Raw genomic sequence first — 25,899 nt, forward strand, 5'->3', positions numbered from 1 at the left:
ACCAGGCCAACAGCAGGCTCCATGCCCACTGAAGTGTTAGAAAGCTGTGTCTGGACAAAGTGGCCTTTTCCCAGGTCCTTTGCCTCACATGGCAGACTCACTCACCCCACCCCTAGTCTGAGGGAGTGTGGGATGTGAGGGTCAGAGCTGTGACTCCTACTCAACCAAGCAGCCCAGAAATGAAGGCTCATTGTGGCAAAGGTGCAGGGTATTCTTGAAGGATCCAACAAGGAGCTGGAACCAAGATTTCTAAAGATATTAGAGTCTTCTATGGCTTCCAGAACTTACCATTGGGAAACCTGCTCCTACTGTAGCCCACCTTTATCAAAATTTCTTCACATACAGCCAACCAGGGAGACCCACAACTCCTTTAAGTAAGTCTGTATCCCAACTTTGAATCCTCTGAGGTCAGTGATGGCTCAGAATTCAGAGCCTTGAGTATTTGAACAACCATGATGGTTCAGCAGCCACATATTAACACCTCCACTGGGACCCAAGGGGATACATGACAGTCTGCCCTAATGAGATGGGTACTCACTCTTGTCAGGGAAGGCTGGTTTTGTAGCCAGATAGTTTGTCACACATACGAGAAAACACTCATTTTCTGAGCTTTTCATATTTCTGAATTATAATAATTCTGAAGTATAGTAAGATAGCCGAGGCTTCTCTGTGTCTACCAGCCATGAGACATGATCTCCCTATATCATCGAGTTCCAATGTTATCAGGAAAAAGACTGGTCATTCTGGCTGTGGTCACATGGTGAGTGCCGTTCCAGTTAACTGAGATCTGTCTATAGGGTGTGGCTTGTGGGGAAGAAAGACTCTGATTGGTCTGTTTATGGCCAAGTGGGTTCTATTGACCTAATCAGCTAGAGCCTGGAACCTAGTACCTGGTTATGAAGTCCTGGTGGACAGCTTGTGGGAGAGAAGATTGAGCAGCCAAGACAGAAGGCAGGAGGGAGCTAGGATGAGGACTCATCTGGCCTTCACACCAGGTCGACTCTGCCCCAGTAAGACTTTGCGACTGAGTCCAAGAGAGAGCAGTAAGTGAGCCACAGTGTCCCATGTTCCCAGTTGAGCTTAGGAGGAATTCTAGGCCTCTGTAAGTTGATGTAATCATCAGCTCTCAAGCCTCAGAGCCCATCTTGCTCTGGCTGTGGCTTCCTCTGATCAGTGAGAAGCCCTTACCAACAGACAGGCCTCTGAGAAGCCAGACAGATGCTTCAGCCAGACTTCATCTCACTACACACCATTCTTTGCCAGAATTCATCTAAGTACACACCATCCACGCAGGAGATGTGTTCTAGGCTTCTTTTCTTGTTGTGTGTGGCTGTGCAACTTTAAAGATTTCTATCCCCATCTATATTCCTAGGGATTATAGTGGCACATACACTTTAATCCCAGCATTCAGGAGACAGAGGCAAGTGGATTTCTGTGTTGGGGCCAGCCTGGTCTACATAGTTCCAGGAGAGCCATGTCTACATAGTAAACAAACAACATCAAAACAATAAACAACAACAACAAAACAAACATTCTCACACTGTGCTTGGAGTTGAAACCTACCACCTCATGCTAGTTAATGGATCTTTTATCCTGGAGATTTAACTTCCCACTCATAGGAACCTAGAGGGGACTATTCTGAGAGTTTTGAGGAATTTTGAGCCCTTTTCTCATGATTTTAAAAAAGACTATCCTTAATCCCTTTGGAATAAATAACTATTCCTTGCTAGAAGTAAGGACACCCTACATTCTGAGTGTAATCCTGCGGGGGGGGGGGATGGACAGATGCAGGGAGTTCTATCCAATGAAGCACCGGCTAACTCTGACCTCTGTTCTAGAGCCCTGGGGTTCTTGGCTGCCTGAGCCTCTGCACATGGCAGAGTCAAGAGCACGAAGAGCTCAGTAGAATGCCTTGCCTAAGACCACAGCCAACACCTGGCCATCCGAATTACCTCCCCCTGATTCGGAGCCTGTGTGCCTCTGAAATTTGCACCAAAGAGCCAATACAAACAACTTTTATCCCTTTCCATGCTGGAACTTTCCACAGCCTCTAGCTTCCCTCAGAACAGCTTCTGCTGTTTGCTCAAATCCCATTCCCTTTTCTTTTCAAATCAGAGCATACACATAGGAGCCAAAACCATAAATAGTCATGAACATTATGGTTTGCTTTCAGCAGTACCATTTTATCCCTTGGTATTTGCCTCCCCCTCCCCTGCCCCCAGGGTTCCTCATTCAGAGTAAACAGTAATGGTGGAAAGAACACAAAGATGGAACAGAGAGGCGTGTGGCTGGCCCTGCTGCAGAAAATGTAGGTGCTCTATGAGCACCATGCTCATCTGTACAATGGAACAGTGGCAACATATACTGTGATCAGTGCTGTCAACACTACTTAGCATGTTGTTTGGCATGTAGATCAGAAATGCCTATGATTTCTTCTTTATCACATTGCCATTACTGCTATCGAATGAATCTCCTTAAACCTCGTTACCCCCAGGGTCAAATCAACGTGTTAGTCCAAAGGGAATAAAGACCCATAGTTCAAGCTGCTGCTTCACAATGGGACCTAGAGAGGGCACAAAATGTGCCATGGGTGTACAGGAGACACCCTATCCATTCAGACTGCAGAGCTGTGCTATATCCCTAAGGCGCTCACAGGGAACCTCAAACCCCTCATAGCCTCCCATTAATCCCATCCAATAAGCTTTCTAGACACTGACCTCAGTCTCCATCTCTGTCTTTCATAGTTCTTCTATCACTGACTACTTTCTTGGGTCATTTACTCTAAAAAGGGATAGCCACTTCAACTGCCTACCAGAAAGCAAAGGGATTCCTTCTAGAACAGGCACTGCTCCCGGTGTGCTCACGTTAGACTTGTGTCATGTGACCTGCCTCATGCAAGGGTTACTCCACACCTGCCCATCAATCAGACCAAGAGGCCCTGGAGAGGCATGTGTTTCTCATCGCTAAAAAAGCGCTGCCCATAGAGTGCTTGCGGTGTGATGCTCCAGCCATACTTGATAGCTACTCTTCAAAGTTGGTTGTTTCACTTCCAATAGATAGAATCTGAGTCCCGGGGGCTTCTTCCTCATACTCTCAGGTGACTTCTCACAGAGCAGCTTGGTAATGGGCTGTCATGTAATCATGCAAATCCTTGAGACTGGGTAAGACAGCGTGTCTGCTAACGAGTCCTCTCCAATGGGATGCCAAGACCCTCCAATGCCGTATCAGTTGCCACACCATTTTGTACTCCTCCCTTGATTGTCAGAGACCACCAAAAAAAGACTCCCTGGGGAAGGCTGGTGGAGGCAAAGAGCCCGGCAAGGTAGTGTAAGGTCTCTGTGGCTCTCTCAAGGTTTCCTTTCAAAATAATTCCATAAATGGAGTAGGGTTCAGTGGCAGAGGAGGCATGAAGGTGTGTTACTCTTGCTCAATCACTTACAGAGACATGATCCATTCAGGATTTACTAAATCCTATGAACTGCAGTTCTAGCTCTGGTCTGGGTACAGAAGACGGATGCATGCCCCCTGCCCTGTAATGGTTCTTATACTTCAGTGTAAAGGTACAAACTGAAAACCCTTCCTCCAAGCAGTATTTGCATATACACAATGAGCTATCTCTGTGATGGGACACAAATCAAAACATAATTTTATTTATGGCTTATACATGTTATGTATATAGCATAAACATAATCTTACATTTTGTATTTAGTGTACCTATATTTTAACTACTCCTATCACATGAGGACAGGTATGGAATTTTCCATTTGTAATGTCATGTGAGAGTTCAGGTTTCAGAATTTGAAGTTTTTTGGAACTTGGGGTCTTTAGTATTTCATTATCAATGGAACCTGCCTATAAAAACTCCCTTTATATCTAGGATTTGCTCAAACAAGTCTGGGGCACCAGGCAATGACCTGGGCTTGAATGGATGTATACGCCAAGTGCCTGTCTTATCCTGTGTCAGGGTAGCAGGAGAGAGAGCTCTGGTTTGGAATCTTCTACATTGATAGCAGCCTCGGAAAGAGCCAAGTAGAAAGACTGCTTCGCAGGCAGAGGGAACAGGGGCTTTTATCTAGCTTCTGGTGTGGCTCTCGTGAGTTGTCACTGTGAGCTCTGTGTCCCATTCTTCCAGGACCTTCAGGCCTCATATCACAGCTCTGCAGTCACTGCCTAGCAGCTGGGGCAAGTAGGAAATGGAACACTAAGACTTTTTCGATGGAAACATCTAACTAACAATCTTAGGGAAACCACTGTCACAGAGACCGCGATGCCTGTTTCCCCTTCCCTGGGACATTCCTGCTCACCCTCCCCTACTTTCCCATCACCTCAGCAGCCACTTACTGAGGCAGGGCATCTTGTTCTGTGTGCTATTTCAAACATGCACAGGGGCAGGTGGTTCTACCTAAGAACAGAGCTAAGTGACTGTGACCTTTACCTGCACTTGGGTTCATTGCTCACATGTGCTTGCTCCCCACATCCCCTCCATGCCACCTCCCAATCAACAGGCACCACCCTTTCCCTCCTCAGATAAGCCATGTGAACTCTACTGCTCACCCTTTGGAAAGGAGTCCCCGCTGCTGGTGGCTGACAGGGTCCTGGATGGCACGCCCTGCGGACCCTACGAGACTGACCTCTGCGTGTATGGCAGATGCCAGGTGACTTGCGTTTCCTACTGTTCCTGGTGGGGCTGTGAAGAAACATCCCCTCTTTTCCCAAATTGGGCCTGTGGTGGAGCTGTGAGGCCTTTGAGGGTCAGGGGGAGTAGGTTATCTCAAAGAGGTCCATGCTGTCCCCTGTGGCCAGTGGCAGCCAAAGCATTCCCTGCCCTCGGGCAGTGACTGAAATCATGCCAGTGGTAGGCTTAAGCAGCAGCCTCCTGAAACTGTTTGAAGAGTCCTCCAGACATCATGATTCATACAAAGAGCCAGTGAGTGTGAGATAGGGCTGGAGGAGTCCACAAACTTACTTCTGCACATAATGGCACTAAGCAAGCACCTATGCAGACAGTGTCCAGGGAGGTGGGTGTGCCTGGCCTCTGGGGAGCCCTCCACCCTCTGGGATATGGATCCCCAACTCATGATTTGTTAGGAGACTGACAAGTAGGCAAAGCAAGGAGTAAGGAAGAAAGAAGTGCTTTGTTGGCCTCTTGTCAACCTCTACTCATCCACAGGAGCATCTCCTGGGTGGTGACTCAAGAAGGGAGGGTGGAGATGCAATGGCTTGTCAATGGCCAGTGGGATACATACAGTTCAGCTGAAGCAACCTCTGCCTGCAGGGTCATCTCCTGATGACTCAGCTCAGCCTGAGCATGTAAAGAGTCCCAGTGACTGACTCTGCTCAAGCATCTGTGGTTAAGTACACAGGATGGTTATAAACAATAGAACTATTTCCCACAGTTCTGGAGGCATAGAAGCCCAGGGTCTCAGCATTTAGCTTCTGGTAAGGGTACACTCCTCATGGATGGTTTTTTGTTCTATCCTCACATGACGGAGACTACTCTCTGAGACTTCCTTTAGATGATACTAATCCCATCCATGAGGGTTCTGCCTTCAGGGCCTTTGGGAAAAGCATCCCTTGGGGGTGATAGGAATTGGGGGATACACTATACCCAGGGAGCCTCCTACCTCAGCCACTGTCACTCTGTGCTTTCACTGTATCCCTATCAAGTGAGCCCATCAACAGCTGTTGGAGGCAGACACAGATGCACAATCAATGTCTCAGCGGGTTCCTGCAGCAAACAGTTTCAACCTAAGTGGGTGTTCTCCATGCATAGTCCAAGCCAGTCACAGACTGGTTAATTTTTCAAGTAAACATTTAACAAGGCCCTAACTCCTCTGGCATTGCCTGGCTTTGTTATCAAACAGAAATATGCTAAGTACCCACACATTTTGGCAAGGACACCTTCCAAGGAGAAGGGTACTAAGGAGTGCTTGAGCAGGACCTTCAGGGATACTTTTGTATAGCAAAGAATGTTCCAGGCCCTGTTCTTGGACAGTGTGAAGAAAGCCCTTATCATTATTACTGAAACAAAGCATTGCTGACAGTTCTCAGGAAGCCTGCTAGCAGGCCAAATGCAGGGTTTGTTTCCTTCTCAATTACATGCTTGCCTGGATCATCCTACAAGTTGGCACATTGCAAACCAATGATGTCATTCTGTTGCTAGCAGCTTTAGAAGTCAAAGCTCCTGTACCCTTTAGGGCAGTGCCAGCTGAGCCACCCCAGCCTCTTGTAGGCATCTGCTTTGGTATTCTTGCCAGCAAGAATGTACTTCTAAGAATCCTGAGATTCTGCATCCAATGAGGCCTGTGTTCATGCTGAACACAACTTCAGCTCCCTGTGGTCTGTGCCAATGGGCATGTCCCTGGAATTGGATTTAACCTCAAACTTTTCAGCTGAGAATGTTCCATGTACTGTGACAATGGATCTCTCAGATCCTTGTCCAGATGTGAACCCTGTGTACAATAATGACCAGCATGGGAAGAAAGGCCCATAGATACAACAGTGGCATGAATATTATGGGAGTAACCAGCCACTTTCTGGTTGGATTTAAGCTGTACTCCATAGAAGAAAATACATACTTGGTACTACAAATCTGGCTAAAAGCCTGTGACTGGGAAACTCACAGGTCTCAGAGATGGACTTGCTACTATTATTCTGCTAAAAGAAGAGAGTATCATACGTCCTTCTATATTCATGTCCCTGTGTCCATAGATTAGTGTGGTGCTGGATTCTCATCAGAAACTGTTCTTTGTACAGTGGAATGTGGTTAATACAGAAACTCACATCTGATCAAAGGGCAAAGAGTAAGTGCCTGTAGAGTTCTTAGCCACAAATGGGATGTCCATATCACCCCCTGAAGGTTCAGCAAATATTGCAGAAAGATTATAAGAGTCAAATATTGGGGAAGATTGTTGTATATCAGTGTCTTCTGGACAAGACAGGACTACTGCACTCAAACTGGAGTAGCCGTGGTTGTCTGTTTAAGACCCGCATAAGATCAAGACAGTGAGCATTATAGCATGGAGATAGGAGGGATTCATGAGGCCCCCACAACTAACTGAGGAGTTATTGGCCATTGATGGTTACTGGGGGATGGAGAATCACTTTTCCCTAAGGATGTGGGCATGCTCCAATGGATGCCACCATACCCATGAGTATATAGACAGCAAAAGTTTGACTCCATGGGGTATGTGTTTAAGGGAAGAAAATGGATGGGAAATTGAGAGGGAATAGGGATATAGGGGTAGATCTGAGGGGAGTGAGGGGTGAGAATGAACAAAATGTATTATATGAAATACCTTGAGAATTAATAAAAATATATTTTTAAGCCCCAAGATAATCCCAAAGAAAAACGACCAAGAAAACATAAAATACTGCCCTAGAAAAAGCCAGTGAGGGTGGTCTGACTGAGAAGGACTCAACAGGGTGATTCTTCTGTCTAGAGAAGATAGTTTTGGAGAACCCTGGTAGAGCTAAGGGCTGAGATCTCCCAGCAGAGGCAAGAACAGTGAGGCTGTCTCAGTCTAGGAGTTAAAACACAGGGTAGTGAAATGTGGGAGGCAAGCCTAACCCCTGGGGAATCAGACCCAGGGAGAGTTTAGGTTTACTCCAAGTGTTATAGGGACCTTGAGAGAGGAGCGAAACAGTCTCAGTCCCGAAGTTGGTTATGGTGGAGCCTGAGTAGAAGAGACTGTTATGGAAGCTCACCTTGCTGAGGGGCTGGGGGGGGGGTTGCAAGACCGTCTAGGAGGTGCTGGGTGCATTTGGAGAAGGAAGGTGTGTTCAACTTTAGCAATGCTGTGACCAAATACCTGAAATATCTACCACAAGAGAGGAAGTATTTACTTTAGCTCAGTTTCTGAGGCTTTAGGCCACCGTGGCAAACAAAGCTGGGCAGAGCAGAGCAGTCCAAACCAGTCTCTAGAGAGAATGTCTGGGCCAGACGTTTTTCTTTTTCCTTCTTTATTCTACCTGGACCCTCTGCCTTGGGATGCCCTGGGTCTCCTCCCTTAGTTAGTCCTCCCTGGAAACATCCCTGAAGATAAACCATTAGGCTTGATTTACTAGTATCCTAGACACTTCTCATGCCAATCAAGGTGACAGTCAGTAACCAGTGGGGAAGACAACCTGAGATGGTCTGTAAGAGACTCCAGAATCCCTGGGTCTTGCCATGTTCGAAGGGCTCTATAACCAATCCCCAGTGAATACAGAAAGACAAGCATGTACAAACTGAAGAGAGTGGGGGGTGGTTCACTGTGACAAATGCTACAGAGAAGGTCAAAGAGGGGGAAGACGAAGCCTTGGCCATTAGGTGTGATGAAAGGAGGCTTTTTGCTGAGGGCGACAGGGCAAAAATTCTAGGCATAGAAGCCAGGGTTCAAATCAGTAGAGACCAATACTTACCCTATCATTCCTGGATAAAATATGGCCCCTTCACATGGCCTGCCTTGGTCCCCTCCAGCACGTGGCCCTGGACTAGGTCTCTTCTGACTTCAGTTTGCATGTGTCACAGGCACTGTCTCGACCAGAGAGAATCTATGCTTAGCTTGCCAGTTCCATGCCATCTTGTGTTTTCGGTTATGCTACGAGGGACCCCTGTCCTTCATTTGTCACACACCGTCACTTCTCCAGCAGAACAGTACCCTGACCAGCTGCTGTCCTGACATGGATGTCCTTGTAGGCCTGGCTTCTAAATGCAAGAGCTGACAAGCGTGGCACCAGGCTGCATGGGCACAATATGGAGGCCTGCCCCAGCCCGAGAAACAGACTTGCACCTGTTCACTACTGATGTACAAACCTCCCTTCACTGCCATTGGGACAAGCTATGGTGACCACATGGGATGCTTACATAGACCATCTGGAGCTGCTTAATCAGGAACCCAGTGAATTGCAAGGCTAGCAACCAGCAGTGAAGCCAGAGACTTGCTGTGGCTGCCTGGGAGTGGTTTAGAAATCACAGGGACCCGGTGTAAGAAAGACCTAGAGCCAGGAGCACATGACAGAAATAGGGAAAGACAAAAGGAAGCAGATCCAGGTGATACAGAGAGGCTGGGGTGAGGAGCCAGTTCTGGTGCTGGCTTCTAACTGTGCCACCAACAACCTGGATATAGTAACAGACTCAGAAGTGGGTGCAGAACCTCACATATTATTTTAGCAATGAGAAATTGGCTGAGCTTCCTGCTCTGAGTGAACGCTATAATCTGGGATGCTCCACCTCTTGGCTCTTTGTCAGGTTCCACTGAGCAACTTCGAAGAGTAAGAAGTAAGGCAGCAGCATGGTGTGACCACACTCCACTACCTGCATCACCACCCTGACATTTGTGCTGTGATGAAACAGAGTTGAGTAGTCCCCGCTTCTCGGAGACATGTAGATGCGTAGGTGCTTAGGGTAGCAAGGCTCCTCTAGTCCATAATATGTGTTTTTAAACATATTTGAAAAATTCATAAACAGATAAAAAGACAATCATCTGATATGAATTCTGGTTGTTGGGGTTTTTTTTTTGTTTGTTTGTTTGTTTGTTTTTCTCTTCTGAATTTAATGACAATTAAAATGCCTCTCAGCTAAATCAGTCCCTCAAGTCCAGCAGGGTATCTGTTTCAAAATAGCACCAAATCTTAAAACACAGACAAATCCAGCTCTTTTGTTTTTCTAGAAAATTGGCTGTGATGGCATCATTGGGTCTGCAGCCAAAGAAGACAGGTGTGGTGTCTGCAGCGGGGATGGCAAGACCTGCCGTGTGGTGAAGGGTGACTTCAGCCATTCCCGGGGGACAGGTGAGTGCTGGACCCAAGGGCTGTGGTGGTTACAGAAACATGGCTCAAGTCCCTGTCTCACAGAACAGCCCATAGGATAAGGCACAGTCTACACATGTCTTTCCAGGTGGATAGACAGCTTGGTCTGTAGGAACATGCCATTTGGAAAGTATGAAAAGGACACACTATTCAGGACCTTATGGAAATAATCCTATAGATAACTGCAAATGCAAAATTAAAATTAAAAACAAAATGTCAGGGCCAAAGAGATGCTCTGGTGGTAAAGGCACTTGCTACAAAGCTTGAAAATGACTTGAGTTCAATCCTCAGAACTCACATGGTGGAAACAGAGAACCAACTCCCACAAGGTGACATATGACTTCTACATACACACTATGGCACGTGTACATGCACATACATGTGCATAACACACACACACACACACACACTAAATGAATGTTAGAATATATGTGCATCACATTGTTCCAGAGAGAAATGGAATGAGCTACCACTAGAGTGAGTTCATCGGGGAGGATGTGCCTGCTGGAACTGAATTTTTCAGTAGAACATGCACTGGACACTCAAGTCTACCCAAATTTTAAACATAATTGGCTGAGATTAAGCTAACTTAAAAATTATGCCACATTTCAGGTTCCCAGATGCCAGCAGGGATGGTGGGTCTCAACCAGACAATTAAAGAGTATCTTTGTTGTCATAGAAAGTCTGGTGGATGGCACAGCTGTAAAACTTAGCTGATTTCTTCTGTTTGCTTCAATGTATCTGATGTTTCATCTCTGGCCACCCTGGATTTGCTTCATGTAGTTATTGCAGTAGGAAATAAAACCTCCACAGTTGGCAAGGGGTCACTATTTAGTATTGATTTTTGGTAAATGTAAGCATTTAGAAACCATATTTAGAATCATTAAGATGGTTCAGCAGGTAAAGGCACTTGCTGCCAAACCTATAGCAGGAGTTCAGTCCACATAGGAGAAGGAGGGAAGTGACTCCTGAAAGCAGGTGCTCACTCATGCATGCAAGTGTGTGATCGTGCACCCACCCACACATACACACTAACAACAGCAGCAATAATAAATAGAAGCTTCCTTTAAATGGAAGGTCACACTATCCTTCAGTAATCAGAGTGAGTCTTTCTGTATTAGATATGTTGAGCACAGCCACACCCACCCCTCCCCATTGGTCAGTTCAGTAGAACACTACAACCTTTGAGATCCCCTACCATGTGGGACATAGCAGCTCGCATGCCAAGTAGTCCAGGTTAGGACAAAAGCATTCATTTAGGCCCAGGAAGATGCTTCACCCTCCCACCCTCCCTTCTCTATCTACCCAGTGCTGGGCTGCATCTGTGTGTTCACCCCCAGGAGTGTGAGCTCCTGTGGCTATGGAAGTGAGTCTCCCAAAGAAGGACAATCACACTGGGAACTCCTTTGGGGTAACTGTCTCACCAGGACTTTTAGCTTAATATGCTTAGTTCTAGTTGCTGGAGTACAGACCCCCTCCCCCTAACAAACCTTCAGAGGAAGGCAAGCAAACATTGGCTTCATCTGCCTCGTCACTTCTGAGCAGCTAGCTGCTAAATGCCATACTTTAATTTTAAAGCACAAGCCAAGATTTTTGTCTTGTTGTGATTTTTAAGTCTTTGCCACTGGAGTCTGTGAGCATAAGATCACATCAATGTGGGTTTGGTTTACTAAAAAATTGTGTGAAATGTTCATTTGCATGTGAGTAATTTTTGACTGCATAGGATTTGATGTTCTAGACTGCATAAACACAGAATACTGACGCTGGGTCAACTGCATACTGCCCCCCCCCACCCAGGGCACATTTCAATATCAGACATCACAGTAACAGTCACCACGTTGGTCACAATCGAGGTGGGGCACCATGCCAGGACTTGCATATAGATCAGGTATACAAGCTGATTTAAAGGTAAACAGCAGCCAGAGTAGAGAAAAGACACTTCTGGCTGAAGGTGAACACATATATTTGAATGAGACTCAGCAGAGAATTTCTGTGAAGGTCCCAGGTCATGTGGCATCTAGGTGACCCCAGTCAAGTGGATTTGCTTATCTTGTTGATATGAAGGTAACTTTCATCTGTGCCCAGCTCTGAGGAAAGATGATGGGAGGAATGTCTTATCATCCTTCAGGGTGAATATCAAAGAGAAACACCATACAGAGAGATAAACCAACATCAAATGCAGGAATTTTGCCAGGTCCTGCATGAAGGGCTGACCCCAGCCTGAACTCTCCCTGGTCTGCTCATAAAGGCTCCTGAGTGGAGAGTCCAGGGTAGGCACACACAGTACCCTAGATAAGCAAGAGACCTATGCTGGACGACCTTAATACCTCACTTCTGGGAACTGGCTTCCTAAGTAGAATGCTTGCTGCCCCAACCCATCCCCTCCCAATCCTGAACAGACAAGGTCTTTTAGCTATTCATAAGTAGAAAAAAATCAACTCAAACCAACTTTCTAATAGATGGGCTTCCAAATTCTCAAGCCTTCAACTGGATTGACATGGGTAGGTAATTTGAATTTAGAGGGTTGAAACTTTCTGCTATGAGGCTTTTCCTTTATGTGTGAATTTGTCATTTTAATGTTGTCATCTTTATTCCAACCTGCTCTTTGAAAAGGTAGTTGGTTCCCATGGACATCCAATATGCAACCCGCCCAAAGTTCCCACCAAGGCCCAGCCAGGATGCCTGATAGGTTCTGAATCCCTTTGCATTTTGTTCTTAAAGAGACAGTAGGTTCCTAACAGAGAGGGTGATGTGGTCTTCCTTTTTGAATATAGATGCACATCATGGTGTGTCTTCAACAATTATCATCTAAGCCACTGCTACATCCTAGGTATGGAGAATGGCTGTTCCGTGTTCTGATTATATGATGGTACTAAAGCTTAGTTCTACTGTGATTGAGTAGAAGTAAAATGTGCACAAACCAACTGCAACCTTTTTCTTTTTCTCAGTCAAGAATAATCTTTGTATGAAGGTGTCCACATGTGTGATGGCAAAGGCGATTCCCAAGTGTTTCTCATGTAAGATGCTTGACTATATGGCATGACCCTGAAGGTGACATGCTTGGTGTGGGGTCCTTGCTTACATGCCTGAGTGTTTTCCAAATAGAATTAGTGGGAATGCGTCATGAATGAAGCCATGGGTAAAACAAAGGCCGATGACTACTTATATAGGACACATATAGACCAATGGCCGACAATGAAAAACTAAACTAAAACCAATATTAAAGACAAAAGAACATGAATTGAGAGGCTAGACAAAAGCATCACTTAGGGTGCCATAGGTAGTTTTGTATTCTTATCAACCACATTTGGTACTTTAGCAAAAAAGCAAAATAAATAAATAAATAAATAAATAAATAAATACAAAAAAAAGCAAAAAACACATAAGACAAGGAAGCTAGTCTTGATTGGTGCCTCCCTCGTAGGGAAGTTTCCTTATCTTCCTATCACTTCCAAGACTGGCTTTTCCTGTTGGCAGAGGAGATCTTGATGCCTTCATGGTGGAGATGAAGGCAGTGGCCTTGATCTGACCTGACTATACTGACCACACTTCCAAGGGTCAGGTAAAGCATGGATTAGGTTCATGGGCTTCTTGAGTTCAAGGAGGCCTTTCCAGCTATAATCAAAAACCACCTTCACCAACAAACAGGATCATAGATGGTCCCCCAACACACAATATTTCGCACTGCAGTTTTTCAGCTTTGTGGCTCTGAGGAAGCCATGCATTTCCAGTAGGACCTGGACTTTGAATTTTGGATCTCATTCTGTTCCAGGCTTGCAGTTTGCAGTTTAATCCTCTCCCATGATGCTGTGGCAGTCAGTCACTGTCCCTACAAAAATCACAGTATAATGCACACTCACTTTTGACTTAAGATTTCTCAACTCACAATGGGTGTTTCAGGATGTGACCCAGTTATACTGGGTCTGAATTCTCACTGACAATTTTTGTCAATAGAAAAAAGCAGAAATTTAGCAAAAATCCTTTCTGGACATCGCATGCCTTGCTTAACAAAATAAAATCTCTTTATTTTCCATTTCATTTGATACAACATAGAAAAAGAATGTCACAATGTCATCAGGATTAGACTTCTAAAATCTCAGTGGTGTTTTTCCTTGGTATTTAGTCAGTACTGCTTAACAACAAAACTATAGACTTCTTCTAGAAGAAAATATACTGGAAAGTTCAGGTCAACATAGTTGCACAGGGAAAAAAAGCCCATAACCTGACAATATTAACGGTAGAGTCAAGATAGACTTGGAGTCACTATTCCTAGGACTGTTGCTTGAGGCAAAAATGGCATGTGTCCTAGAACAATGGCAAAGACTTGGTTTTCCCTAAGGCTTCTTCACAAAATCAATTGTTTCTGTCTTGCTTGGTGGCTGAAACTGTAATGGAAAATTACTCCAGGGTGAAGCCTTGCTCCTTAGCCTAAAATGTGAATCAACCTTCTGCATTCTCAGAGTGATTCTCTCCTTTTACATTCCATATGAAAATCTGGGACTAAGTCATGGGACATCTGACCTGAGGGACAAGATGCTTTGGGACTTGGTGATGGCACTCTTTCCCTTCCTGGTCACTATTCCTACCACCTGGGGTAAACTTTGAGCTCTGGGTCAGAGCTGGGAAAACAAAACAAAACAAACAAACAAACAAAAACAGTAAAGGGCCAAGACCTGCCTTTCATTTCAGGGTCTTTCTCTTTATTGGTTGCTTCTATATCAAACCCAAAGAAACTAAGCGGGTGTGTGGCTCATGCCTTTAATCCTAGCACTGAGGAGGCAGAGGCAGGTGGATCTCTATGAGTTCAAGTTCAGACTGGTCTACATAGTAAGTTCCAAGAAAACTGAGGCTGCATAGAGACCCTATCACGGATGGATGGATGGATGGATGGATGGATGGATGGATGGATGGATGGGTGGGTGGGTGGGTGGGTGGGTGGGTGGGTGGGTGGGTGGGTGGGTGGAAGATATATAGGTAGGTAGAGATAGATAGATAGATAGATAGATAGATAGATAGATAGATAGATAGACAGACAGACAGACAGACAGACAGACAGACAGACAGATAGATAGATATGAAAAAAGAAAAGAACAGAGGAAATAGTAACAGAAAGGAAGGGCCCACACAGCACCACACTTCCCTTGGCTTGGTTTACACATCTGCCCTGAGCTTGCCATTGTTGATGAGCATCTCCACCCCAGGAGAGGCATGGGAAAGACAGAAAGCAGATGCCCTTTCAGTGTTGTAACTTATGCCAGAATTAGATTTAAAAATAGCATGGTGACCATGCCTGGCTGCAAATGTTCCTTGCTCTGGAATTCGGGAAATCAACTAATCAAGACCTAGGCAGCTCCACACACTGCCTCAGATGCTGCAGGCTCGTGATGCTGATACTAAGCAGTTAGTCACAAAACAGAAGAAAATACCCCACCCCACCTGTCAGCAGCTGCCCCTACCTCCCTCCCCCCATCACTCAAAAATACAGCTCAGTTGCACAAGCTCATCTTGTTCCCAAGTATGTCGCTTCTGATTTAAATGGAAATTCTGAAAACATTTTAACCACTTTGACCCTGAATAGTTTTTATCTTCAACACTTCACTACTATGTATGCCCAGAACCCAATAATTCTTCAAATTCCCCAGAAGAAACAAATTTCTCTAAGAAATGTCTGAGGAATGAAAATCTAGTGCAATCTCAAAAGGGGTGCAGTGCGGCGGGACGGAAGTGGTTAGATGGTGGTGGTGGTTTTAGTGTAGCCTTTTTTTTAACCTTTATTTGTCTGTTTGTTTTGAAAGAAGGCATTCTTGGAGGAAACCGTTTAGCCACACTTACAGGTTTTCCTCCTACTCCAACCCTGGGCCTAATTTTATTTTTTTTCGAATTTGAAACCAACTTTAATTAAATACTGGCCAGGTGGATGGACTCTGGCCAGGTTCACACCCGGTTCCCAGGAAATGGCCCTGATCTAATTTTGTGTTGATATACTTGCATGTTCTGAACACTGCATAATTATAGTCATGGACAGGCTGTGTGACTTTTTTTTACTTAGCATAGTGTTTTCAAAGTTCATCTTTGTTGCAACATTTGTTTTGTTCTTTTCTTGTCAAATAACTGCTTCCTTTTTTTTTTTTTTTTTTTTTGGCTAGCCCACATTTTACAGTCCATTCATCAGATTTGGTTTTTGTGTTGTGTTGTGTTGTTTTTGTTTTGGCTTGAAGTAACACTGGCATCAGACTTCTTGTACAAGTTTTATGCAAACACATGTTTCCATTTCCTTTATGTGTGGTATGTTCCTAGGGATAGAACTGAGTCACAGAAAAGTCCTGTGTTTCACTTTTGGGAAACTACCAAACCTTCTCAAAGTGGCTGAGACGCCTTGCATCCTAACTCAGTGGGTTCAGGTTATACTCTGTCCGCTTGCTCACCAGCCAGCGCTCCCTATGCTCTTTTGATGCAGCAGTTGTAGTGTGTGTGATGTGGTCCCTTATCTTCCTCTGGATCTGTGCTTCCTTACTGGCTCATGACACAAGGCATATTTTCATAGCATACATAATGGCCATGTCTGTATCATTTTTCAAAACATGCCTATTGAAATCTTTGCCTGTTTTAAACTGGGATGTTTGTTTCCTTGTTGAATTGTGTAATCTATATATTCTGAATGCAGATTCTTGGTGACTATAAATGACTAACAACTATTTCACCCCAGCATTATGAACTGTGTTTTCACACTGTTCATGATGAAGAATGACAAACTTCGAAACTTTGATAGAATCCTTTCCTTTGTTGCTGCTGTGTTAAACTGTGGCCTGGTCCTTGGGCACAGAGATTTATTTCTGTTTTATCGTCAGAGTTTTGTAGCTTTACCTCTTACATTTAGGTCTGTGGTCTACTTTTACTTATTTGGGATTTAGTTAGAGGGTATGGTCAGAGACAGACAATAGCCAATTATCCAACACTGTTTGTTGAAGATTGTTCTTTACTCCATTGAATATTCTTAGCATCTTTACTTTAAATAAGCAACAATGATTTATTTCTGGACTCTCGGTCATATTCCACTGATAGAATTATATATCCTCATGACAATAACACATCATTTTGTTTAGTGTAGTTAACTGAAATGTTTGGAAATCACAAAGTGTGAGTTTTCCAATTTCGTTTGAAATATTGTTTTGACTATTGTGAATCCCTTGCATTTCCATATGAATCTTACGATCAATTTGTTATGTTTGGCAAAAACAAATCTTTGGGGGATTTTGATAGTTACTACTTTAAATCTACAGATCATTTGGTATCTTCCCTTGCTGTGGATGGAACTCAGTGGTAGCCTGCTTGCCTAGGATGCACAAGATCCTAGATGATGTCCCAGCCCACCTCCCAAAGAAATCCTTCTGATCCATGAATATAGGGCATCTTTTAATTACTTAGATCTTTCTTAATATGTCTCAACAATGTGTTGTAGTCTTAAGTATAGAATACTTACAGATCTTGTCTTAAAATTTATTCTGAAATATTTTATTGTTTTTGGATGGTATTTAAACCATTTCTCAACTGGTCCTTCCTAATGCAGCTGTTTTTTTTTTTTTTTTTTTTTTTTTTTTTATAGTTGGTCTCACATTTTCCAACCCACTGAACCTGTTCTAATAGTTACCTTAATTTATGCTTGGGATTTGCTATGCATATGAAGCCAGAATCTGCAAATGGACATAATCTTACCTTTTTTGCTCCTACCTTTGTCTTTCATGTATTTATATGTTACTTGTTTATTTTTGCCTAATTGCCTCCAATACACTGTTGAATAGAAAAGGCAAGCAAGATATACTTTTCAAATTCCCTGATTCTAAGGGGGGAAATCATTCAGTATTTTGAAGTTAGTTATGCTGTGAGGTGTTTTATTGATAACCTTTATCTGGCTGGGGATATTCCCTTCTACTCCTAGCTGAATTTGCCAGATACTCCTCATTTCTATTGAGATACTCACGTAGATTTTATCTCTTAGTAATGTGGGTGATTACCTTGCCTTCTTGACATAAACCATATTGCATCATAGCATACAATGCTTCTTAGATGTTGCTCAACCAGGTTCGCTGATACCTTGTTGAAATTTTATCCATGACATAGCACTGTCTCTAATGCTATTTTATACCAGTATAAATCCCCATCACCAAGGAAATAGTTACATTGATTGCTTAACAGTTTCAACAAAAACATGAAGCAGGACTATATACAATAATGTGTATGATCTTTGAGACCAATCATGTTTTTTTAAAACAGCAAATATTTATTAAAATGTTGTAGTAAAATACAATATTAAGTTATAATGCTGCTACTGACATTCATGTACAATGTGGACAGATATAAGTATTATACATATTTATGTTTATCCAGATATATGTGAGAAAGCATATATAAGTGACCACATATCAAACTGACGAAGGTGTTTCTTTTTTTTTTTTTTAAAGATTTATTTATTTATTGTGTATACAGTATTTTGTATGCATGTATGTCTGCATTCTAGCAGAGGGCACCAGATCTCATTACAGATGGTTGTGAGCCACCATGTGGTTGCTGGGAATTGAACTCAGGACCTCTGGAAGAACAGTCATTGCTCTTAACCTCTGAGCCATCTCTCCAGCCCGACGAAGGTGTTTCTAATAGGATAAATGGAATAAAGTATGCTTAAGATTCAACTATTCATAAAAGTCCTAGTCTATTATATATTTTATGTAAACTTAAAAAATAGAAATTGTTTTATTGTAAAAGTGATTTCACTGGTATATATAAACCCATGTTCTAACAAATTATACTACAAGCTAGGGGAAATTCCTGTCCCTTCCCTCTCTGCCCTGTCCCTTAGAGCCTCACAGACCTGCCTACACAAGTAGCTGGTGTCATTAGGACTCTCTCTCTTTCCCTCTCTCTCCCTCTCTCTCCCTCTCTCTCTCTCTCTCTCTCTGTCTCTCTTGCACACACACACACACACACACACACACACACACACACACACACACACATCCTAGTAACCTTACAGAGCAGCAGAACTGTACCTGGGTCAGTGCAATGGTTAATCTTCACTGTCTACTTGCTTGGATCAAGAACTGCTTAGGAAATAAGTAGACTACAACTTGGAGTAGTCACGGGGAGCTCCTACCCACACCTGGATCAATTGCTTCATGGATTCACAATATGGTGACACTAATTAGAGGTATTAAAAGAAAGAAGAAGGGCCTCTGAGTGTGACCCTGTGACTATATCTTTTTTGTTTTGTTGGCTTCGGGATGACAAAGTCACACTATGTATCCTTGGCTGGCCTGGAACTCACTATGTAGACCAGCCTATGCTTGAACTCATAGAGATCTGCCTACCTCTGCCTCCTGAGTATGGCATTAAAAGTGTGTGCCACCATGTCCATCCTGAAGCTGTATCTTTTCCCTGGCCTACTATGGTTATATTGTATACAATATATGTTATCTATAAAATGCTTTGTTTCCATTGTATAATTCCATATAAATAACCTTACCTTCACATACTGAAATGCAGAATAGTATATCTATTCTTGTTGTAATCAGCAAAAAAGAAAAAAAGAGTAGAGATGGATAGCAGCATTTAACATTCATAAAACTCTTTCCCATTGAAAAAGATATTTACTGTGAGAACAGAGAACAGGGTGCTGTCATTTGTGAAGCAGGGAAGTTCCTTTTTAGCCTAAGATTGAATGGCTTGTGTCATGAAGAGATGGTGAAGTTAATCCATTGTTTTTGTGTGTCTATTGAAGTCGTGGTGTTGTTTTTCTCCCCAACAATACAAGACCTCAGAGCAATCAGACAGTATTCATATTCTGTATGGTTTAGATCAGTGGTTCTCAACCCTTTAATACAGTTCCTCATGCTGTGGTGACCTCTAACCATAAAACTATTTTCATTACTACTTCATATTGTAATTTTGCTACTGCTATGAATTCTAATGTAAATATTTTGAAGAGAAGGGTTTGCCAAAGGGGTCGCAACCCACAGAGGTTGAAAACCACTGGTTTAGATGATGTGTGGATCTGTAAAACAATGTTCTTGCTACTTCTTATATATGGTGCTTGCTTAACTTTACATGAATGTTTGTGCAGCACGTGGCTGTATTTTAAATTCTACTTGTACTTTGCAAGAATATATAGCATCAGCTTGATAGAGAAGAACACGTGTGTGTGTGTGTGTGTGTGTGTGTGTGTGTGTGTGTATGCGTGCGCGTGCACGCTTGTGTGTATCTTTGTCTTTAAATGCACTAAGATATGTTGTAAAGCCTGAAACTTTTTTTTAGTGTGATGTAGTATGTCAGTGTTAGTTTTTAGGTTTACTAGGTTGCTTCAATTATTGAGCACTATTTTTTTTTAAACAGACTTAATTCACTTTATTTTTCTTGTATAAAACCCCCCTTATGTGGTGGCAACAGCTGGAGCCTGGGTCCTCTGAACAGAGACTCTGATATGGGCTTTCACAAGATGGTCAGTGAATTCCTGATAAGGAGACTTGGTGAACACAGTCTCTTTCCAGAGGTCAGGGGTCAGGTAGCTGTAGGTCTTAGAGATGGCATCAAAGGTGGCCTTGGCAAAGTTGTCCAGGGTGTCAGTGCAGCCCCTGGCTGATGTGTAGCAGTCATCAATACTGGCCATCATCAGTAGCTTCTTGGGCACAGGAGCAGAGACGATGCCAGTGCCTCTGGGGGCAGGGATGAGACGCACCAACACAGAGCCACAGCGGCCTGTCACTTTGCATGGAGCAGTGTGGGGCTTACCAATCTTGTTCCCCCAGTAGCCTCTCCTCACAGGGACAATGGAAAGCTTAGCCAAGATGATGGCCCCTCGGATAGCTGCGGAGCATTTAACACCAAGACCAACATGACCATTGTAGTCCCCAATAGCGACAAAAGCCTTGAACCTGGTCCGCTGGCCAGCCCTTGTCTGTTTCTGTACTGGCATGATCTTTAGAACCTCATCCTTAAGAGATGCCCCCAAGAAAAAGTCAGTAATCTCGGATTCCTTAATGGGCAAAGAGAAAAGGTAGATCTTCTCCAGGGACTTGATCTTCATGTCCTTAACCAGTCGGCCCAGCTTGGTGACAGGGACCCACTCCTTGTCTTCGGCTTTACCTCCACGAGCCCCACGGCCTGGACCACGGCCTGGACCACGACCACGGCCCCTGAGACTGCTGCCGAAGCCTCCGCAGAAGCCGCTGCGGCCTCCTAATCCTGGGCCCCCGGGTCCTCCGGGCCCTCCCGCTGCACCAGCATCATCCGCCATTTGGTGTTTTCCCAAAGTAGAAGAAGCTTGAGCACTATTTTTTATAATGAAAGGGCATCTGTTGTATGAGGAAATTAATATGTTAATAACCCCTCCAGATATTTTTCAAGCCTTCATGTAGCTAGACCTAGAAATCTGTAAATGTAAGGGACTTATATATATAAGTCCCTTTACTGTTTTAATGATCACATTTGGGACTTAGAGCATCCTCACAGAGGCTGAGGGAAAGGCAGACCCCAGGCTCAAACCTAAACACAGGTGTAAATGATTACCAGCCTGCTCTTCAGAATCCCAAAACCACATTGGGTCACTTACTGACACAGTGTCCCCAGTAACCCTGGCATTCCCTGACTCACTCCCTGATAGCCGCCAGGCATTTCCACCCTGAATGGTTACTAACTACCCACTTCCAGCACCATGAGCAGACACACATGCACAGCTCCCACTCTGTGGAAATAATCAAGGAAGCAGGAAAAGGTATACACCATGACAGCCACAGAAATCATCACCAGGGCAGTGGAGACAGGCTATGGTGCCCAGCAAGGGAAGGTGATGGTTTTGTTGTAGAATGGATGTCTTTGCTTTTTGTTATGTTATGAATCTGTGTACATTTGGAGGAAAGTCAAACTGTGACAGAGCATTCAGGAGCCAGCAGATGTGTGGGGACCAGAGCACTACCTATGAGTGCCCCTGTTGATTCCAGGCAGCCCTAACAAAATCCCATGGCTGGGAGGGAGGCAGAAACAATAGAATTGTGGTCCTTACCTTAGTTAGCATGGAGACAAGAAGTCTGAGACAAAGGTGTGGGCCAGATTGGCCCGTCTCTGCTGGCTTTTGGTGGTGGGCATTCGGGTGCTGTTTGGTATATAGAAGCATCATTCTAGTCTCCACCTTCATGTTCTCATCATACCTGTGTGCAAATCCCTCCTTCTTCAAAGATATTTTGGGCTGGTGAGATGGCTCAGCAGATAAAAGTACTTGCCATCAAGCTTGATGACCTGAATTTGGTCCCTAGGACCCATGTGGTAGAAAGAGAACTGCCTGCACCGTGACACACACACAGTAAACAAATACGTAAATCTAATTTTAATAAAAAGGTGTCCTGTCAGATTGTATCAAGGGCCTCTTGACTGCAATAGGATGTCATATTAGCTAAATACGTGTGCAACCATCCTATTTCCAAATGATGCCACACTCTAACACACAAAATCACCTAAATATCTCTAAAGGGTTGAATTACATCCTTACTTGTGTTCATTGCCCTCTGGAAAGGGACTAGGTTCTGGGATTTAAAAAATGCATGTTCAAGAGAGGAGACTGCAAATCAACATAGAGTACATACAATGGAACATTCTAGAAATCAAATGGCCAACAAATGGTTGGGCTTAGAACTCTGAACTCACCACAGGGGGTGTGGTTGGGCTGTTTAGATTCTGTAGGGGCCTCTGATCCAGGACCGAGGTGTGCTTCAGTTACATGTCATCTGTCACCACAGGTTATATTGAAGCTGCTGTCATTCCTGCTGGTGCTCGGAGGATCCGTGTGGTAGAAGACAAACCTGCTCACAGTTTCCTGGGTAAAACAGAACTCATCCACTCAAAGTTGCTGCTCTAAGAGTTAGCTCTGGTGACTAGATTCTGGGAGCTCTGCACCATTGTGTAGATGCACTCTCCCTGTATACCTTCTCCCAGGTTAACCCCGGTGTTACACTGTGTTTTCACTGTGATAACATAAAAGCTCAAAATGGACCAGAGAGTACTTTTGGCAGCCAGATCCAAGGTATGTTTGGGATGGGTGGGTAGGATAGAGTCAGTTAGAACCATCACTCTTGAACAGGATTGAAAATGAGAATGTGGAAGAATTCATGAGGTGTTGGGGAGCTATATTCCCCAAAATTGCTGCTGGATAGGCCAGTGCAGTTATCCCAGGCAGCATAGACTATGGCCTATCCTTTAGCAAACCCCTGCGGGTCCTCTGGAGATGCCTCTTACTGAGGGAAGAGCAATGTTCCTAAGATGAATGGAAATACAAAGCAGTGCTGGCCTTCGCTAAGCTCTGGGTACCTAACTGCATAGTAACCAACACTGCTGACTTTGAGCACCCAGGCCATCTTCGGCAATGCTGGCATCAGAATCTTGTCATTTAGTGTCACCCCCAAACTGACCATCCCCAACGGCTGCATTAGAAATATATCATTTTGCCATGGAATCATGATTCTACACCCAAGGCAGGCACTGAGGCTCCACAAGAGGCCATGGTCCACTTTTGCCCTTTTCTTACACATTGATGAACCCAGGGTATAGGAGGTGACCCAGCTCTGAGTGCTCCATATCATTCCTTCCATGAAGTATCAATAGGTACTCAGCAAGTGAAGTCCTGGGCTCCTAAGATGCCTGAGCATCTACCCTGCCTGGCCCATCCCCATGGGCCTGGATGAAATGATAAGTCTTCCTCCATTTTCTGTGGAGCCTAAACATGACAGAGGATGATATCATAATCAATAAATCCTCAATATCTAATCCCTAGAAAATAAAGGAACTCTTCATTGGAACCGCATCAGGGTCAAGAAAAAAACAAACAAACAAAAACAAAAAAATCAAACCCTAGTGGCTGCTGCTAGAGGGCAGGGAGCTCACTGTCTTAGTTGGTTGTCAGCTCTACTGTGGAAGCCTAGAGGCCACCTATGCAAAGGACAGTAGTAACGTCCACGTTTGTGGTTCCCAGTCACTGGACAGTACTGTGCTTTGGAGACCTAGCCCCCATATCCCAAAATACCACAGAGTATTGCTATTTGCAGAGGCCTACTTGCATGCTTAGCTCATCACTCCATCTGAATCCACTACAGTCTGGAGCCTCTCAGAATTGCCAGTGGAGTCCCAGGACCCAAGGATGACTGATGGAGATGACATTTCGTTGTGTACACTGCAGAGAAGTTAATCTGTATCCCAAGAAGATTGATTAAATGTCTGAATGACTCGGCTCCCAGAAGCAGTGCTGCGCCTCCATGGGAGCTTGGAGCCAGCCTTGGTCCCCTTATCTTACCCACAAATTTATAATCCTGGTATTCCAGGCACTGGCACACAGTCGGGAGCAAGCCTGAAGGTGGTCCACACTTGCTCATTATGTTTCTAGCGTCAGCTCCAACAGGCCGTGTTTCCACTCAGGGCTAGGAGCTTTGGAAGTCAACCCAGTGTAATTCTGAATTACTCTCACATTTGCTGGGAGCAGTTCCTGAAGAATTTCACCCCCGCCTACCTTCAGCCCACGCTGGCTGGCTTTCTGCTCCAAACCACCTGGAACAGGAAATGCCTCCACAGTTTGTATCCATGGCTAAGAACAGAGCTGGCTGAACTCCTAGTGGAAATAAAAAAAAAAAGAAGAAAAAGAAAGGAAAGGAAAGGAAAGCTGTCACAGTGCCAGGAATAGAAGTGGGTTGACCGTGGGTCAGGTATTCCAGTTGACTCCAGAGCAGGAAGAACTGAAAGAATCCGCTAGCCTTTTGCACCCCTCTGCCAAGAAGAACAAGTAGCCAGGGGGAGAGCCTGCCTCCCACAAGGCCACTCTGACAAGAAATGCCCCTCCTTGCTCCATGGAACACTAACTGACTTCTCTTATGGTGCCTAAAAATCCCAAGATGGTGGGAAAATGTCGTCCTAGATAAGGCTCCATGCTGAAAATGGTTGGATGTTCATCGTGTGACCTTAATTGTAGTCTGGATGGTGCAGAGATCTTATTCTGCCATAGTAGTCAGATAAAAAGTGTGTCTGTCCCCATGGCACTCTGCAAATTTTCCAACAATTGAAAGCAGAGAAGCAAAGGCCACAACGCATGCATCCTTGTCTTTGAATTGTGGTTTAAAACATGTGGCCCCCAGCCCAGGCAAAAGCAGCTAGAGGACTTTCCTCAATAGACCAGAACCTCAGGCCTTTCAGGTGAAATCAAGCCATGGGAGAAATCCCACCCCCTCCGCTGTGAACTGTTATTTGCCTGTAAATCCCAGCATGTATGATCATTTGGATTACCTTGTTGGCTCTTCTCTAGTCCCCACACCCTAGTGTCCGCTTCAGATTGATTTGGTCTTGACAGGCTTAAAGACAAAGATGATGCCTGGGAGCTGAGGAACTGCAGCTCCCAGTGAACGGTGTACACCCACCTCAGGGCGAGCGCCTGGGCAGAACAGCAACTGTTTTCCACAGACCCTGCGCAGGTCCATCACAGAAGAGAGGAGAGCAGCTCCTGCTGCAACCTAAGGCAACAAGAGATGACAGCCCCATCAAGTCACAGAAGCATGATACTCCACATGGAAGCTACCTGTTCGCTCTCAAAGATTACCTTGATACTCCAATAGACCCCAAGACTCAAGTGTCACGCTTTTGAAAGGCATGTCAAGTGCTAAGTTCAGATTTTTAGTCTGTGCAGAGAACAGAACTTAGTAATCTTGCACCTTGCTTGATGACTTCCACCCATCCGAGTCAAAGGGGTTAGAAGCTGTCCCCATGCCTCTAGAAGCTCCTGTTTCAAATTCTGACTGCACTGAGAAATCACAGCAGAAAATATAGACACTGCTGTTCTGAGGACCCTGTTCAGATGAGCAGAGGGCTCTGCACTCAGGGCCTCCATTGGCTTCTCCTCTGTCCTCCCCATAAGTTGCTGCTCCTACTGTGGCTCCCCTGGGACTCAGCAGCTTACCATAGTGACCATCCCTCAACCCTACATGCGCCTCTTATCCAGATGTCCTCCTCGACCCTTTTCCAGCCTTTCCCTCCCAGTTATTGGACTCTGGGCATGGGCCAAGGAGACTTTGAGTTCATTAAGTCACCTGA

General features: G+C 44.5%; 2 protein-coding genes across 2 annotated transcripts in view; one reads left to right on the plus strand and one right to left on the minus strand.

The window, feature by feature from the left end:
- Positions 1-25,899, plus strand: part of Adamts17 (ADAM metallopeptidase with thrombospondin type 1 motif 17) — a 289,908-nt gene that overhangs the window by 185,761 nt on the left and 78,248 nt on the right. The window contains exons 12-14 of the mRNA XM_051206509.1: positions 4,528-4,655; positions 9,654-9,774; positions 22,572-22,652. Of these exons, the coding sequence (XP_051062466.1) occupies positions 4,528-4,655; positions 9,654-9,774; positions 22,572-22,652 (330 nt within the window). The remainder of the gene's footprint in view (positions 1-4,527; positions 4,656-9,653; positions 9,775-22,571; positions 22,653-25,899) is intronic.
- LOC127238038 (40S ribosomal protein S2-like) lies at positions 20,183-21,081 on the minus strand. Its single transcript, XM_051206494.1, has one exon. It carries the CDS (start codon positions 21,074-21,076, stop codon positions 20,213-20,215), a length of 864 nt encoding a protein of 287 aa, XP_051062451.1. The 5' UTR covers positions 21,077-21,081; the 3' UTR covers positions 20,183-20,212.

Source organism: Phodopus roborovskii, unplaced genomic scaffold (genome assembly GCF_943737965.1).
Source record: "Phodopus roborovskii unplaced genomic scaffold, PHOROB, whole genome shotgun sequence".
NCBI lineage: Eukaryota > Metazoa > Chordata > Mammalia > Rodentia > Cricetidae > Phodopus > Phodopus roborovskii.